General features: G+C 46.4%; 1 protein-coding gene across 4 annotated transcripts in view; it reads right to left on the bottom strand.

Moving 5' to 3' along the window:
* The window catches only part of MYBL2 (MYB proto-oncogene like 2), a 283,607-nt gene that overhangs the window by 56,216 nt on the left and 208,439 nt on the right, over positions 1–18,952 (bottom strand). For all 4 annotated transcript variants that reach the window (XM_029612440.1, XM_029612437.1, XM_029612436.1 and 1 more), the window contains one exon: positions 2,049–2,162. In XM_029612440.1, the coding sequence (XP_029468300.1) occupies positions 2,049–2,162 (114 nt within the window). The remainder of the gene's footprint in view (positions 1–2,048; positions 2,163–18,952) is intronic.

The following is an 18,952-nucleotide window of genomic DNA, read 5'->3' as shown; positions in this document are numbered from 1 at the left end:
AGTTTAATTGTGCGTTGAGTAAAAAAGAACTTTCTCCGATTAGTTTTAAATGTGCCCCATGCTAACTTCATGGAGTGCCCCCTAGTCTTTCTACTATCCGAAAGAGTAAATAACCGATTCACATCTACCCATTCTAGACCTCTCATGATTTTAAACACCTCTATCATATCTCCCCTCAGTCATCTCTTCTCCAAGCTGAAAAGTCCTAACCTCTTTAATCTTTCCTCATAGGGGAGTTGTTCCATTCCCCTTATCATTTTGGTAGCCCTTCTCTGTACCTTCTCCATCGCAATTATATCTTTTTTGAGATGCGGCGACCAGAATTGTACACAGTATTCAAGGTGCGGTCTCACCATGGAGCGACACAGAGGCATTATGACATTTTCCGTTTTATTCACCATTCCCTTTCTAATAATTCCCAACATTCTGTTTGCTTTTTTGACTGCCGCAGCACACCGTACCGACGATTTCAATGTGTTATCCACTATGACACCTAGATCTCTTTCTTGGGTTGTAGCACCTAATATGGAACCCAACATTGTGTAATTATAGCATGGGTTATTTTTCCCTATATGCATCACCTTGCACTTATCCACATTAAACTTCATCTGCCATTTGGATGCCCAATTTTCCAGTCTCACAAGGTCTTCCTGAAATTCATCACAATCTGCCTGTGATTTAACTTCTCTGAACAATTTTGTCTCATCTGCAAATTTGATTATCTCACTCGTCGTATTTCTTTCCAGATCATTTATAAATATATTGAAAAGTAAGGGTCCCAATACAGATCCCTGAGGCACTCCACTGTCCACTCCCTTCCACTGAGAAAATTGCCCCAAACGCCTTCTGAAAATCCAAGTATACTATATCTACCGGTTCACCTTTATCCACATGTTTATTAACTCCTTCAAAAAAGTGAAGCAGATTTGTGAGGCAAGACTTGCCCTGGGTAAAGCCATGCTGACTTTGTTCCATTAAACCATGTCTTTCTATATGTTCTGTGATTTTGATGTTTAGAACACTTTCCACTATTTTTCCTGGCACTGAAGTCAGGCTAACCGGTCTGTAGTTTCCCGGATTGCCCCTGGAGCCCTTTTTAAATATTGGGGTTACATTTGTTATCCTCCAGTCTTCAGGTACAATGGATGATTTTAATGATAAGTTACAAATTTTTACTAACAGGTCTGAAATTTCATTTTTTAGTTCCTTCAGAACTCTGGGGTGTATACCATCCGGTCCAGGTGATTTACTACTCTTCAGTTTGTCAATCAGGCCTACCACATCTTCTAGGTTCACAGTGATTTGATTCAGTCCATCTGAATCATTACCCATGAAAACCTTCTCCATTACGGGCACCTCCCCAAAATCCTCTTCAGTAAACACCGAAGCAAAGAAATCATTTAATCTTTCCGCGATGGCCTTATCTTCTCTAAGTGCCCCTTTAACTCCTCGATCATCTAACGGTCCAACTGACTCCCTTCACAGGCTTTCTGCTTCGGATATATTTTAAAAAGTTTTTACTGTGAGTTTTTGCCTCTACAGCCAACTTCTTTTCAAATTCTCTCTTAGCCTGTCTTATCAATGTCTTACATTTAACTTGCCAATGTTTATGCTTTATCCTATTTTCTTCTGTTGGATCCTTCTTCCAATTTTTGAATGAAGATCTTTTGGCTAAAATAGCTTCTTTCACCTCCCCTTTTAACCATGCCGGTAATCGTTTTGCCTTCTTTCCACCTTTCTTAATGTGTGGAATACATCTGGACTGTGCTTCTAGAATGGTATTTTTTAACAATGACCACGCCTCTTGGACATTTTTTTTTACTTTTGTAGCTGCTCCTTTCAGTTTTTTTCTAACAATTTTTCTCATTTTATCAAAGTTTCCCTTTTGAAAGTTTAGCACGAGAGCCTTGGATTTGCACACTGTTCCTTTTCCAGTCATTAAATCAAATTTGATCATATTATGATCACTATTGGTTATATTGAAAAGGCAGAAATAACCAGGTGTTTCAAGATCCCCACTTTCTGCCACAGGATAAACGGGTGCTTACCGCTTGTTTCCTCCTTTGCTTTTCCGGCTTCGTGTCATCCACAATGATGAGCTCAATGCCAGCCTCGCTGCGCAGCATCTCCTTCAGGTCTTCTTCCAAGTGGGGAGTGGCAGGCTGGAAAAAGAACACTTAATTATATATGAAAAAAAGGAAATTTAGTTCTTGCCTGATAATTTTTGTTCCTGTAGTACCACGGATCAGTCCAGACCATGGGTTAAAGCCCCCGTTCCAGCAGGTGGAGACAGACCAAAGTTCTAAGGGCAGCCCATATAAGGAGGGAACCCACCCTGGAACCCTTAGTATAACCATTGTCAAAGCAGAAAATACAAGATCAGGCAAGTAACAGGATAACTAGTAATTTAATTTAAACCAACAAAATAACAGAACAATTGAATGAACTGTGTAACTAAACGCTCTTGTATATCTACCCCCGATCATCGTAACGATGCTTCCGGTGCCTATTAGTAGATTCCAGGAAGATGATGCAGGGATCAAAAAAAGAGTCCTATAAGAAGGAAAAAATCAAAAATAACAGGAAGAAAATTCGAGTGGCCAGAAGAACGGGCGGGTGTCTGGACTGATCAGTGGTACTACAGGAATGAAAATTATCAGGTAAGAACTAATTTTCCTTTCCCTCTACATACCCGGATCAGTCCAGACCATGGGATGTCCCAAAGCTTCCCTACAGAGGGTGGGACCCAGACAGTCCCGCTCGAAGCACCTGCTTACCAAAGGCTGGAGTCTGAACATCGAGTCGGTAGTGACGAGCAAAAGTATGAAGAGATTTCCATGTAGCCGCCCTACATATTTCTTGCGGCGACACTGATTGAGACACCACCCAAGAAGTTGCTTGAGAACGTAAAGAATGAGCTTTTAGGCCTTCAGTAACTGGTCGGCCCTTGCAAATGTGGGCCGAAGAAATCACCTCCTTCAACCAGCGAGCGATCGTAGCCTTAGAAGCTTGCTTCCCCCCCTGTTGGGTCCACTCCACAGGACAAAAAGGTGATCGGAAACCCGAAAATCATTAGTGACCTCAAGATAGTGCAATAAGACTCGTTTGACATCGAGGCGACAAAGATCACTATTACCAGACACTGCGATATCGTCTGGCGAAAAAGCAGGAAGTTCCACAGACTGGTTAACATGAAAAGACGAAACAACCTTAGGTAAGAAAGAAGGTACGGTCTTGAGAGAAACACCCGAGTCCGAAAAACGCAAGAAAGGATCTCTACAGGATAGAGTTTGAAGCTCAGACACCCTCCTGGCAGAGCAAATAGCGACCAAGAAGACAGTCTTGAGAGTCAAGTCTTTGAGAGTGGCTCAACGGAGAGGCTCGAACGGTGCCGAACAAAGAGCTCGAAGAACCAAGTTTAAAACTCCACGAAGGACAAATAGACCGGACAGGTGGCTTCAGGTGCTTAGCACCCCTGAGAAAATGTACAACATCCGGATGAGAGGAGACTGCCCGACCTTCGATAGAGCCCAGGAAGGAACCAAGAGCCGAAACCTGAACTCATAGGGAGCTAACCGAAAGACCCTTGGAGAGACCACGCTGAAGAAAAGTGAGAATAACCGCAACCGAAGGCGAACGTGCCGAAACATCCAACTCCTCGCAGACGTTTTCAAAAACCTTCCAGACCCGGACGTCGGTAAGCGATGTCGACTGTTTGCGAGACCTGAGGAGTGTGGCAATAACTTCATCCTTATAGCCTCTTCGTCTCAAACGTCTCCATTCAAAAGCCATGCCGCTAGACAGAAGCGATCCGCCTGGTCGAAAAATACAGGACCCTGCCGCAGAAGATGGGACAGGTGACCAAGATGAAGAGGTCCGTCCACAGTGAGATTCACCAGATCCGCAAACCACCGCCATCGGGGACATTCGGGGGCCACGAGAATGACCGGACCGTGATGGAGTTCTATTCTCCGTAGAACCTTCCCCACTAATGGTCACGGTGGAAACACGTAGAGAAGAACATCGGAGGGCCAGGGAAGAACCAGCGCATCCACCCCTTCCGAACAATGCTCCCTCCACCGGCTGAAGAACCGGGGAGCCTTGGCGTTGGATAGCGTCGCCATGAGGGCCAGGTGAAGGAGACCCCACCTGGTCACAATTAGGTCCATCGCTTCGTCTGACAGCTCCCATTCGCCGGGATCGAGATGTTGTCGACTGAGGAAGTCAGCTTGAATATTCTCCTTGCCCGCTATGTGGGAGGCCGCCAGCCGATCCAAGTGCCTCTCTGCCCAGAGAAAGAGCTTGCTGGCCTCTAGCGCGATTAGACGACTTCGAGTGCCCCCCTGTCGATTTATGTAAGCCACCGTGGTGGAATTGTCCAATAGCACCCAGACTGCTTTGTGGCGAATCAGAGGAAGAAAAAAATTTGAGAGCCAGGCAAACCGCTCGGGCTTCTAGATGATTGATGTGCCACCGAGACTGGGAGAGGGACCAGAAACTTTGAGTCATTTGAGATTGGCAGACAGCCCCCCAACCGGATAGGCTGGCATCTGTTGTCACAATGACCCAAGAGGGAGTCAAAAGAGGCATCCCCCTTGAGAAGATGTGCCGGGGAGAACCACCATTGTATATTGGCTATGGTAGAGTCGGAGAGAGGGAGAATCTCTTGGTACTGCTTGGACATCGGTTTCCAATGGGATAACAATGCTTTCTGTAAAGGACGCATATGAGTAAACGCCCAGGGGACGAGATAGATCGTGGAAGCCATGGTCCCTAAAACTTGCAGGTAATCCCACGCCGTGGGAAGTGGTAGAGAGATAAAAGTGTTCAACTGATCGATAAGGTTGAGAGTCCGCGAGTCCGAAAGAAAAACTTTCCCAACCCGAGTGTTGAAAAGAGCACCAAGGAATTCAAGCTCTTGTGAGGGCCGAAGATTGCTTTTGGAGTAGTTGATTATCCAGCCGAGAGATGTGAGTAGGGCTAAAACTCTGTTTATCGCGTGTGTGCAGAGGGCAGCAGACTTGCCCCTTACCAACCAATCGTCTAGATAAGGATGGACTAAAATCCCTTTTCGTCGGAGAGCTGCCGCAATGACAACCATGATCTTGGTGAAGGTGCGGGGAGCGGTGGCGAGACCGAAGGGAAGGGCCCGGAACTGGAAGTGCTGGTTCTAGGATCTGAAAGCGAAGGAATCTTTGATGCTACCAATGGATGGGGGATGTGAAAATAAGCCTCTGTTAGATCGAGGGAAGCGAGGAACTCGCCGGGACGGACCGCCACAAACACCGCGCGCAGGGTTTCTATCTTGAAACGGGGAACCTTGAGAGCCCGATTGACCCTTTTGAGATCCAGCATAGGGCGAAAGGAATCGTCCTTTTTGGGAACAACAAAGTAAATTGAATACTGGCTGGTGCCCTGTTCTTGCACCGGTACCGGAAGGATTGCCCCCAAATCCTGAAGTCTCAACAGGGTGTGACAGACCGCAGGTCACTTGGAACGGCCGCAAGGGGACACGATATATAGATCCGGCAGGTCCCTGCCAAACTAACGCGTAGCCGTGTTCTATCACCTCGAGGACCCAGAGATCGGTTGTGATTTTGGCCCACTCCTCGAGAAACAGAGAAAGACGCCCACCTAAGTTTCGTTCGGAGGAATGGACCGGCCGAATCTCATTGGGGAGCTGACTTAGTGGTCATGTGTTGCTGATGGCCATCCCGGAAGCCTCGACGGCCGCGAAAGGAATGGGACCAAGACTGGGACCTGGAGACACCACCCCTGGGGAAGCCCTGGTGCCGTAGCGGCAGTTTCCCCTAAAGAGAGTGCGAGTCAGAAAAAAGACTTCGACTGTTTGGGACAGTCCTCTGGCAGCTTGTGGACCTTGTTCTCACCCAAGGATTTAATAAGCTGCTCCAGGTCCTCACCAAAAAGCAACTTGCCCTTGAAAGGAAGAGTGCCCAACTGAGCTTTTGAAGAAGTATCAGCAGACCAATTACGTAGCCAGAGAAGACGTCTGGCCGAGACCGCAGAAACCATAGCCTTTGCCCGGACACGAAGCAAGTCATAGAGGGCATCCGCCCATAGGGTATAGCGCCCTCCAAGCATTCAGCTTGCTCAGCCTCTGCAGACGGGAGATCCTGGGTGCTGAGTAACTGTTGCATCCACCTAAGGCTTGCCTGCTGCATGAGACTGCTACAAATAGTTGCCCGGACTCAGAGAGCCAAAACTTCAAAGATGCGTTTCAAATAAAATTCAAGCTTACGGTCTTGCACATCCCGTAATGCTGTAGCGCCCACCACAGGAATGGTGGTACGTTTCATCACTGCAGTGACAGAAGAATCTACCTTAGGAATCTTTAACATGTCCAGGCAGTCCTCAGGGAGCGGGTATAGCTTATCCATAGCCCTACCAACTCAAAGCCCCATCTCTGGGGACTCCCATTCCCGGAGGAGAAGCAAACGGTGCATTGGATGAAACGGGAAAGTACGCGGTAATGCCCTGAGTCCCGCCAGGACCGGGTCTGTGTTTGGTGTCATCGCTGCCGCCACAGAATCATCTCGTGGGGCTTCAATTCCCAGTTCCTGGAGAACGAAGGGAATAAGAGGCTCCCAGTTCCTCCCGCTGAAATAAGCGCAGGACACGGGGATCGTCACCCTCTAGCGGGGGGGTTTGAGCCGTGGTATCATCGTCCCCTAGGTCAAGCGGGTCTAAAGGAGGCTTGGGGGGGGGGGCCGCCAGGGGAGGGGGAGCACCTGGGACCACATGAACCCTAACCGGGCCCTGAGGGTCCGGAACAACAGTAGGGGGACGGCACAGGAAAAAGAGCAGGTTTCGGAGGAAGGGGGAACAATTTGGGGGGGGGGGGGGCCACCCCCCTCTGTAAGCTGGCCAAGTAAGATTCATGCATTAAAAGGACAAAATCCGAGGAAAAACGGGTCCGGGGGGATCCGAGCCCCCCCCCCCCCCCCCAAGAGTAAATCGGGCTCAAATCGGGGGGAAAAATCGGATCCCCAGCCCCCGGAGAAGCAGGAAGTATTTCATCAGAATCACCCAAAATGCCCACTGCTGACGCGCGTTCCCTGGGACGGGAACGGCTTAGAAACACGTCGGGGAGCCCTTCCCCGAGGTCTAAAATTTGGCAGTTCAGAAGAGGAGCCTTCACCCCCCGAAATACACCTGGAGCATACCCCATTGCGGGAGAGTCAGGAGGCCAACTCTCCACAAGCTAAACAAAAAGGTGGCCGCGGCATGGAGCAGGAAAGCGGCTGCAAAGCTAATTGAAAACAGCTGAGCTGGGAGCCCCTGAGGAGCTGGGCAAGAGATTGAACCCCGCTCCCTCCTCACAAAATCAAACTGCTGCTTTTTTTTTTTTTTATTTAAACAAAGACAAGTAAAAAATATATTCTGTGAAAGTTTGGGAAAACAAAAACAGTTTATTCACATTAATAATTCATTGCATTCACAGAGGCAGGGGTATGATAATCCTCCCTGAAGCTCCACCGAGGTATGGGCATCTCGGAGCACGGCAGCAGATACAAAACGTGGGGAGAGGGACTGGCACCACCAGTATCACCCACACTAGGTCAACGTCTGTCAGCCTAGGGAACCTAGGCTGACAGAAATCAAGGGGCAAAGCCCCCCTAGGAACCCCAAGAGCGAGGGAGACAGAAATGTCTGCCCTGACACAGTCAGTCAGAGAAAAAAAAATCTCTTTTTTTTTTTTTTTTTATATATTTAAAAATTAAGAAGTAAATTAAAAGAGTACTTGCGTGAGCTTGCCTCAGAGAAAGGAGAGGAAAGAAAACACAGAGGGCAAGCTAAACAGGGAACCAAAGGGTGAGCTGTTCCACCTGCTGGAGACAGACAAATACTGAGGGTTCCAGGGTGGGTTCTGTCCTTATATGGGCTGCCCTTAGAACTTTGGTCTGTCTCCACCTGCTGGAACGGGGGCTTAACCCATGGTCTGGACTGATCCAGGTACGTACAGGGAAAGTCTGCAATATTCTTCCATATTAATAGGAAACTCTGGATGCATGAAGCATCCTTGCAAAGAAATCTTTGAAGAAACATTTCTAAATATGTATATAATAAGTATGGATAAAACTGACTTAAAGATCTTTCGAAACGCAACTAGATTATTTGAAGATCATGTAATACCTTTAAATGATCCAAAGGAAGCACTCAAAGACAATTATGCACAACCAACTTCTGAGATCATACAAGTCCTTTCTTTAGGGGATGGATGCATGCAAATAGGAATATTGCTTCTTACCTGCTAATTTCCTTCCTGTAGTCCCATAGGACTTCTCCCCTACCAGCAGATGGAGACAGAAGAAAAGCTTTACTGACACTGTGCTACTAAATTAGCATGCCACCTGCAGTCCCCCTCGGTGTTATTCTGTACCCAAGCCAAGATATAATAACCTCATGAATACCCTCCCCCCCCCCCCCCCAAACTTCCAAACAAACAGGGAAGGAGGTAAGCTCAGCATGCAGAGCCCCCTAGACTATAAAGGAGATTTAAAACTCCCAACAATGAACTTCTTACTATATACATGTACAGACATGAGCAGTTTTTCCAGAAAGGCAGACTGATTTGTAGGACTTCAGGAACGAAAATTAGCAGGTAAGAACTAAATTTTCCTTTCCTATTCATCCCCCAGATCAGTCCAGATGCATGAGATGTACCCAAGCTCTCCTAAACCAGGCAGGAACCTAAAAGACCTGCTTACAGCACACTCTCGCCAAAACTAGCTGGTTCTAGTGCCTCAACATCTGGCCAGTAATGCTTTGTTAAAGTGCGTAGTGACAACCAGGGTTGCAACTCAACAGATCTCCTGTGGAGAAACCAACTCACTACACCCAGGACACTACTTGCACCCTTGTAGAATAGGCCAATAGCCCCAGTGGAACCGGATGACCCTTATAAATAAGCAGTCATAATGATCTCCTTCAGCCAGCATGCAGTGATTGCTTTAGAGCAGTGGTTCTCAACCTTTTTTCGTCCGGGACACACCTGACAGATAGTTCTAACATGTGAGACACACTGAACATGTGACCGTCATGGGGCTAAATGTAAACATATACTCTGCATCCAGGGGAACCCCCTCGACCCCAGCAATGGGTGCAGAGCAGAACTAGGGCATTACCATGTACAACGCGCCATACAAAAAAAGATATTCTGGTTCTGATGACATCTCAGTAAAAGCAAAACAAACCAGGCACAATAGCCCTCCTTATGAAAAGTCAGTAATTTACCACTAATGCATGTCCTATTGAGAAAACACAACAAATAAGATTGATACAAATGCCTACATGCTAGTAAAATACCTCACACCTCGGTCACACACCCAGAACTGACCTTCACCAAGTACAGAAAAACCATAAATTATAAATATGGAGACAAAAACTGGAATGGAAACCCAAAAAAGCCACTCTGCATGCAGTGCAAACCTGGAGAAATGGAAAGAGAAATATAACATCTAACATAATAATGCACACAAACTAACCCGCACAAAGTTACACTTGTATTATGGAATATACTCAAACAGTAACAACCCTATCTATGAAAAGGCAACACTACAAATATTAAAGCAGGCCCTAAACACTAATACATCTCAGATTAGGAAAACAGAACAAACCAAGCTGCTATATAGTTCCCCACATAGAAATAATCGTAAAGCTATACTAATACATGTTACAATACAGTTGATGAACAGAACATCCAATAATTAAAAACTCAAAAATTATTAAAAATTGTCCAAATATCAATAAACTATTTCAAAACAGCAGACATCGCATAATAACCAATAATTAAAATGGCAGTCAATCACAAAAAATAAACTTAAAAAGCCACTTTTACTTACCCTTTTCAGCAACTCTCCTACTCCTTTCACTTGCAGGCCAATAACACTCAGAAGCAGCAACGGCTGCTGAAGCTCTGTCCTCACGGACCTCTTCCTTAGAGCCCACAACCAGTCACTCATACACACACCAATTAGACCCCACAACCAGTCTCGGTCTCTCTCTCAATCACAAACACACACCAGGCATCTTCCTGACCAGTCTCTCTCAATCACACATCCAAGCTCTCACCCAGACACCCATACCCAAGCTCTCACCCAAGCACTCATTCACACCAAGACACCCACACCCAAAAGCTCTCACCCAGGCACCCATTTGCACCCAGACACACCCAAGCTCTCACCCAGGCACAAACCCAAGCTCTCACCCAGGCACCCATTCACACCCACCCACACAAGCTCTCACCTAGGTATCCAATCACATCCACACACCCACACCCTCACCATTTCACACCCACACTCCTATTCTCACATGCATGCACTGGGCCTCACTGCCAAACCTCTTCTTCCTTCCCTGCAGGGGTGGGGCTCCATTTCTGCCGTGGCTTTACTCCAGTGGGTCTTCTTTTTCGCCGCCACAGGGTTGGGTTCCCGTGGCGGCCTTGCTTGGTCGGGGGGGGGGGGGGGGGTCAGACTTCTTCGCCACCACGGGGATGAGCTCCCATGACGGCCTTGCTCGGTCAGGGTCAGAGTCGGGCTTCGATACTACCATTCCTTCAGCCCCCCTCAAACCACCCTACCCCCGAGATATGCGATGCCCCTTCTTCCTGCTTCACCGGCCAATCAGAGGCTTCCTCCCTTCTTCCTACTCCACTGTCAGGTAGAAGGGAGGAGGCTTCCGATTGGCCTGCATGGGGGCAGGGAGGTGGCTTTCTATTGGGCAGTGAGGGCAGGAAGAAAGGAGGCTTCCCATTGGCCCGTGGGGACTGGAAAAAGGGAGAAATGAAGCTCAACCGGGGCAGTGGGATACTAGGAGCCGCAACACTCCTGCCAGTGCTTGGCGACACACCGGTTGAGAATCGCTGCTTTAGAGGCTTTGTTCTGTTTAGTCTTTCTTCCAAACAAAACAGATGATTCAGCCTTCGAAAATATTGGTGATCTTTAAATACCGCAACAGCGCTATACACACATCCAACAGGTAAAGCTCCCTCGCATAAAGAGAAGAAGGATCCAAATATGGAAAGGCAGGAAGCTCCATCATCTGACTTAGGTGAAACACAGATACCAATTTTGGCAAAAATGAAGGCACTGTGTGTACAGATACCCCAGCCACAGAAATCAAAAGAAAGGGATCCCTACACGATAAAGCCTGAACTTCCAAAACCTGTCTAGCTGAACAAATTGCTACCAAGACCACTTTCAGCATAAAACCTTCAGTGATGCTTTCTTCAATGGTTCCAAAGGTGGATCAGAGAGAACCCACAAAATCAAATTAAGATTCCATGAGGGAAACACTCACCTCACCAGAGAATGCAAATGTTTCACCTCTTTAAGAAACTGAACTACGTTCGGATGAGAAGCAAAAGAGAATCCTTGTTCTTCTCATCTAGAACAGTCCAAGGTCACCATGTGGACTCATAAAGCCCTTTCTGTAGCCCAAACAGTTAAAAGGCTAGAATGTGAGGAATTGACACACGAAGAGGAGCAATTCCCTCTTCCAGACACCATGTCTCAAATACTTTAAACACCCTAACATATGCCAAGAATGTGGAAGACCTCCTAACCTGAAGCAGGGTCAAGATGACCTCCTCAGAATATCCCTTCAATCTCAAACAATTCCTTTCAAAATCCAAGCCACGAGACAAAAGCGAGTTTCTTTTTCCAAGAAAACTGGCCCTTGATGAAGCAGCCTGGGAAGATACCCCAAGACAAAGAGGACCGCTCGCATCCAGATTGATCAAATCTGCAAACCACTCTGGAGCCACATGAATCACCTTTCCCCGATGAGTCTCGATACATCTCAGAACCCTGCTTATTCGTGACCAGGGAGAAAACATGTACAAAAGGAACTTGTGTGGCCATGAGTGAACTAGAGCCTCACAACCACCTGCTCTGATCTCTCGCCAGTGACTAAAAACAGTGACTCACTTTGGTGTTTTGTTTCGATGCCATCAAATCCAATTGGGGAATTCCCCACATGGCGCGAATAACAGCATCGCCTCTTCCGTGAGTTCCCATTCTCCAAGGTACAATACTTCTCTGCTCAGAAAATCTACTTGAACATTGTCCACCCCAGCTACATAAGAAGCTGCCAGGGTCACCAGATGCTGTTTCGCCCATTGAAAAAGCTCCTGAACCTCCTGGGAAACCATTACACTCCTGGATCCCTCCTTGATGGTTGATATAAGCCACTGTCACATTGTCCAACAGGACCCTCACTGCTCGAATGTGAAATTATGAAGGAAAAACATACAGCAACTCCTTGCAAACTGCTCTCATTTCCAAACAACTGATAGACCACTAAGCCTCCTTTGCCAACCACCATCCCTGCGCCATTTTCTCCTGACAGAGGGCTTCCCCAGCCTTTCAGACTGGCTTCCGTGGCCACTACCACCCAATCCAGGATCTCCAACTCCATGCCTTCCTCCAGATTGGCCTGAGAAAGTCAGCAGGAGAGACTGGACCTGGATTCCCCCTGTAGTGGTAAGATGGAGTGGAAACTCCTCCAAATGAAAGAAGCAACAGGACAGCAGTGCTCTCTGAAGAGGTCGCATATGTGAAAATGCCTAGGGAACTAGATCTGGTGTAGATGTCATAGAACTTGGGACCTGCAAATAATCCTAGACTCTGGGTACTGGAAGCTACAACAACTTCTGGACCTGTGCCTGCAACTTCAGCAGTCTCTCTCTCTCATAAGAAACAGCTTGTCTAGGATGATGTCAAAGCAGGCACCTAGATAGTTCCCACCCAGTTGTTGGAGTAAGTTGCTCTTTGTCAGAATCACAACCCAGCCTAGAGCCTGCAACTTCTGCATGACTTGTTAAACCAGTACTGACAGAGTTCCCTTTAACTTTGTCTGAACAAGCAAGTCATCCAGATAAGGATGCACCAAGATGCTTTCTCTCCAAAAAGCAACCGCCACCACTATCACCTTGGTAAACATCAGAGGCGCCATTGCTAGACCAAACAAACGTGCAGAATTGAAAATGCTCTTCCAACACCATGAAGCATAGAAATTTATGATGCTCCTCCTGGATGAGCTTCCGTGAGATTGAGAGAAACCAGAAACTCGCCATTGTGGACTGCTGTAATAATTGAATGCAGAGTCTTTATCTGGAGCCACTGAACTCTCAGGTTGTATTTACCTTCTTTAGATGTAGAATGGGCCGCTAGATACCTTCCTTCCTTCCTTCAGAACCATGAAATAAATGGAATACCTTCCCTTGCCCCATTCCCCTAGAGATACAGGGACTATCACTTCCAGATAACGCAGCTGATCAAGTAGTGGCAGTGGCAAGTGACTGGAAGCACAAGGGGAGATCATGTAAGCTTTATGTATTGGACAAGCAAATTCTAACGCGTAGCCTTTTATGACCGTCAGGACCCACTGGTCAGTAGTTATCTTAGTTCACTTCTAGTAAGGGAGGGCCAACTGCCGCCGCCCCCCCACCAATGACTACTGGGGAAGAGTGGACCAGCTGTGTTTAGTTGCATGCTCTTACCACCTCTAGTCACTTCACTTTCAGTTGCTACATTTATTTATTTTATTTATTTAACAGTTTTATATACCGCAGTTCAGGTAACAATGTTACTAATCACTTCGGTTCACATTTCAACAATTACAATGACAATATAAAGAATGGATTATAATGTCTTACATAGAACAAGGGGGATGAACTTGGAGAAAATTAAAGAACTGGGAGAGTACAACTTATATACAAATAGTTTAGAAGACTCGTATGTGAAGTCAATAGAGCTGTCTTGGAAAGACCTAGAGTCACTGTTATGACATTCGTTTGGAGAGGCAGGTGCGTATAGGAGAGTATTTTTTTGAAGGAAGTAGCGAGGGTGGAGAAGGAGGTGGGGGGGGGGGAAAGAGTTAAACCGTGGTGATCTTAAGAGGATAGAGGTTATGAAAATGCTGCGGCCAACAGGTGTATCCCAGCTGGTGCAAATAGGGGCAGCCTTGTAGGGAGCAGCATGCAAGGCAGGGCCAGGACAGGCCAATGCCTCCTCCTTAATGCAATACTCTTTGGTTCTGAGTAGCAGGGGTGAGAGAGGGCAAAGTATCCAGCAAAATGGATGGCCCTTATGTCAGGGATTGCTGATCCCTGCTTTGACAGGAGAATTCCTATTTTTACACTACATAAATTTGTCTAAATAATCATCATATGGCTGTAAAATGACAACATTTCATCTGTAATCCAGAGTTCCCTGGACCCAGTCCCCTTTCTGTTTGTTTATTGCATGCAAAAATCTCCAGTTATGTGGACAGAATTTTCTGAAGCTCCACTGAAAAACAAGCAGAATTCTGAGGGCTTTTCTGTTCAAAATATTCAACATGAAATACGGCATTTGCTCAGGGCAAGTGGAATCTCCTATCCTGCAAACAAACAATGATCAATATTGTACTTAAATAAAAGATCCAGACATGGTTCTACTCTATCCTGTATTTCTTTCTTGAAAATTTGCAACCGGATAAGTAGATAGCCGGATATCTTGTGGGCAGGCAATGAGTGTTTCAGGGCAGCGGTACTTATCCAATTAATTTAGCCATGGACTTACCCATTAAGTTAACCAGGTAATTTAGATCTGTCATAGAGGTGGTCTAACTTAGCCGAGTTATCCGGCTAAGTTGTGATTTGTACAGGGATATTCAGTGGCATAGACGTGCTGCTGAACATCTCATGTAAGTTAGCTGGATAAGTCTTATCTGGATAACTTACCTAAACATTTAGGTTTGAATATTAATGCCCAAGTATTTCTTCTGGCCCAGCAGTTTTCTACTGCTCCTTTTGGACTTTCAGGTCCATTAGAGTCAGCCTCGATTGGGCTACGGCTCCATAAGCCTTCACTCACAAATACTGGGGGTCATTTCCCCTCCCAGCTGAGTCCCACTCATCTCGGTGATAAGTTCTGGGCCAGCTGCCACAATCCAGGCCTCCCTCCAGAATGTAGAACCCTGAGCCTGCCTGCTTGGTATCACCAGTGATCAATGGCTTAAGTCAGCTGCCCCTACACACCCCCGGGACGTGAATGCTGCATCCGCAGCATCCTTAGCCTGGGACAGCAGGGTCACCCTAGGCCTTCCACATGGCAGTGGCACAGCACTGCCACTGGGCCACCGGACCAGCCTGTGTATTATGGTCTTAGGCAGAAACCTCTGGATTCCCCAGTCGCCTTTCAAGTAGGAATCTCAATCTGAATGTAGCCCTAAATACACCATATGTCCTAAATCAGGCTAGAAAGATGTCAATTTACTGGGTAAATGTATCACTCAGTAAAATGGTGCTAAAATAGCAGCTAAATCATTAAAACAGGTTTTTTTTTAAGCATCAGGTCCCTACCACAAAACTATAGGTCTGTTTGCAAGCTATGTGGAAAACTCTAGCTCTGACTAGAAGACGCATGGCTCTGATTTTTCCTCCAGCTAACTGCTGAATTCCACCAGCTCCTCTGAGAATTTCTGCAGTAAACAGAGAAACAACAGACTATAGTGTGCTTGGAAAAAATCAACACAGAAGTGGTTTTCTAATTAATTTTTCCAAAACACTGGACGTGTCCATCATCAGGCCTTTAGAAGTCCCTTGGTATTTTGGAAACTGTAGTGCAGAATGCCTACAGGCAGGGCCAGTCTAAAACTTTAACTCAATAATCATAACCTTCCGAACAAACGGGGAAGGAAATGGGGGACGGGAAGGGAGCAGAAACCTGTTTCAAGGAGAACAGCCACCAACCTGCTCTTCAGAGATGCACGAAGGAACCCCCAGTGGTTTCGAAAGCCCACGTATTCCGTCTCAGAGTTAAAAAGTATAGTTCTTGGAAGATACCTATTAGTTCATTCTGGATATTAACATCCTGACTGAGATAGTTGGAGCTTCGCTCAGACACGTGTTGACAGTACATACATAGCATGCGGGAGGGGGGGGGGGGGGGAGGGGGTACTAAAGAAGCTTATTCATCTGATGTTGTATTGCATTTTATTGTTTATCAGATAACTTGCTGTTGTGTTTGAAATTGCTTTGCTGCTTGTACTATTTCTTACAGCAATAAAAGCGTTAATACAAAAAAAAAAAACAAAAAAACAAACAGCAATTTGTGTTACATTCCCTCTCATTTCATAACGTGCGAGAACAGAAACTATTTTTCTGCCCTAATGAAATCCCAGTAGAAATGGTCTAAAGCAAGTGTAATGCAGTGGGAAGTGCACACTGAATTCCTAGTTGCACAGACTGCATTAACGGCTTGGATGTTGTACAGAGCAGGAAGAGTTAAGTTCAGGTTTTTGCGGGCCTGGGGAATAGAAGAGGTAGCTAACACTGGAAGAAAAAGAGGAGGGGTGTTTTTAAAAGCTAGTATGGGAAAACAGAGTTAGTGGTCCTCTCTGTTTCACCCCCCCCCCCCTTCTCCCAGTGATCTGGGCCAGAAGAGGAAGACAGTGGAAGTGCCTGACTGCCTCCTGGGGCCTGATTCGCACCTTGAACTGTGCGTTACGATATTTGTGCTGTGCAGTTCAAAGTGCAAGTCTGGGCTCTGACAGTAGAGGGGGACTCCGCAGACTGAGGTGCAGAGCGAGTTGGAGGAGGATCGCCGGGGGCAGGTGGAGGAGAGGGGGGGTACACGTGCCTGACCAGTCACTTGCTCACTTAAAGCTGGTTCCTGTGATTCTGTGGGGACCCAGCAGTATCACGGCTGGGTCAAACAGGCTCACAAACAGGCTCGTGCCATGAAGCTACTGCACACCGCTTCCCATCGCCAAAACTTCGAACATCCTCTTGAGATGTATTTCTAACTTCCAGTCCCGAATATGCTTCAGATCAGCTGACTCCTGCCACCAGAATGGTAGGCTTTTTGGTCACCACTTGGGTAGCTTCAAGAGCTCCAACGTGCTCTCTGGCAGCAGGTAAAGTTTTGCCATTGTTCTACCAACTTTTAAGCCAGTCTCAGGAATATCCCACTCCCTGACACCTGCTTAACAGTCCAATACAATGGAAAAGCCTTCACTTGACCCCACAAGGTCTTCCGTGATGGGTTTCCCCCCCCCCCCCCTTTCTTAACAGATTCTTTCTGCTCTTTCAACACCTGAGGAAAGAGAGGAAACAATTCTTCCTTTAGGAAGAGCCTGAATGCCCTGGGGTTGTCCCCCTTCTGCCACAGGGACTTCCTCCTGATCTGAGGGATTGTCCTTATCAACCAGAGGCTCTGACGATGGATCCTCGTCCCCTTCCAAGTAATCCGATACGTCACCAGTTTGCTGTTTCTGATGGCATATGCAGGGGCTCTTTAGACCCCCCTGGAGGAAATTTTCCTAGCCTTGCTCTGCCAAGGAAGACAGAACAGGAGCGTTTCTCAGACGTCCCCTTATTTGCTAAAAAAGCTTTAAGCATTAATAGCAAAAATTCTGATAAAAGAGCTTCAGCTGAATAACAGTCATTGCCTGAGGAATTTTCAGCTCCCTTTGACCTTTCTTGGTCATTCTCGAGGTCAGGCACAACTGAAGGTATGGGAGGAGGAGAAGCAGGTGCCTCCCCTGATGTCTCCTGCACCACGGGAACAGACTCCTACACTGCAGGAGAGAGTAGCCCTTCCCTGATTCAGCCGACAAGAGCTTCCTCCCCTCAGAAGAAGCACTCCTCAAGCCAGAGGTGACTTCCCTGCCGGTCACAGAGTGACTGCACAGTCCTGCCGCGTTCAAATGCGATTTTGTGCCTGCACATAAAGAAGAAGTTACTACTTATTTCCTTTCCTCTAAGGAAGGCAGGTCAAACTCCACAAGTGGTTATGCATCTCTACCAGATGGAGATGGAGTACAAGCTGACATCATGGATATTTATTTATTTATTTATTTATTTATTTAAAAGCTTTTATATACCGATGTTCATGTACTGGTACATATCACGTCGGTTTACATAGAACCAAAGTTGGAAATTACATCGAACAATTGAACATTATTTCAAACAAGAGGGAACAAATAACAGGTCTAACATCATGAGAAATTACAGCTAATGCTGAGAACTTATAGATAAAGCTGAAGACGATTTAGGATTAAAATTAACATTATTATTACAAATAATAAATAAATAAACAACAATCAACAAAGTCGGAATTACAACCGACTTAATAAACATGGGTGAAGATTGAAGTAAGTGGAGCCAGACAGGAGAATTAAGGGCTACGGCGTCGTAAATCTAACGTGATGGGGTATGAAATGAATGAATCAACCCTAGGGAGAGACCTTTAAGTGAAGGCTTTTGTAAAAAGCCAAGTTTTTAGCTTCTTATTGAAAACTTGGCTTTTTACAAAAGCCTTCACTTAAAAGGTCTCTCCCTAGGGTTGATTCACTCATTTCATACCCCATCACGTTAGATCTACGACGCTGTAGCCCTGCTAGCAGTCTCCGGAAAAGCGAAACTGTGGATAAACTGATTATACTCGAAAATGATTAACAACCACTCCGGCTTCCAACCAATAGGGAACACTGAGCTCAGTCAAAAGAATTAACATTCACTAAACTGAGGGGCTGGATAAGCCACTTACTCTTCAAACCAATAGCAGGAACAAACTCTGCAATGTCCACAATTCAAGGGCAAACCAAAGACAAAACTCATCAGCAGAGGGCGGGTTGGGGATTGGCCTGCCTTCCTTAGAGGAAATTATCAGTTAAGTAGTAATTTCTCCTTCCTCTCTACTCAGGCAGGCCAATCCCCACAAGTGGGATGTACCAAAGCTACATTTGAACAGGGCGAGAAGCTGTGATCCAGTCAACAGCCTGTGCGAACATGGCATCCTCACAAACCTGAACATCTAGGCAGTAATGCTTGGAAAAGGTGTATAATGACGACGTCACCGCTCGGCAAATCTCAATAGGAATGTGGTCTAGTCTGCTTTGGCAAACGGAACTCTGCATCATCGGTTCACTCTGTTTACTGCCA

This window comes from Rhinatrema bivittatum, chromosome 8, assembly GCF_901001135.1.
Source record: "Rhinatrema bivittatum chromosome 8, aRhiBiv1.1, whole genome shotgun sequence".
NCBI lineage: Eukaryota > Metazoa > Chordata > Amphibia > Gymnophiona > Rhinatrematidae > Rhinatrema > Rhinatrema bivittatum.
This window is presented reverse-complemented; position numbering and strand designations above follow the sequence as displayed.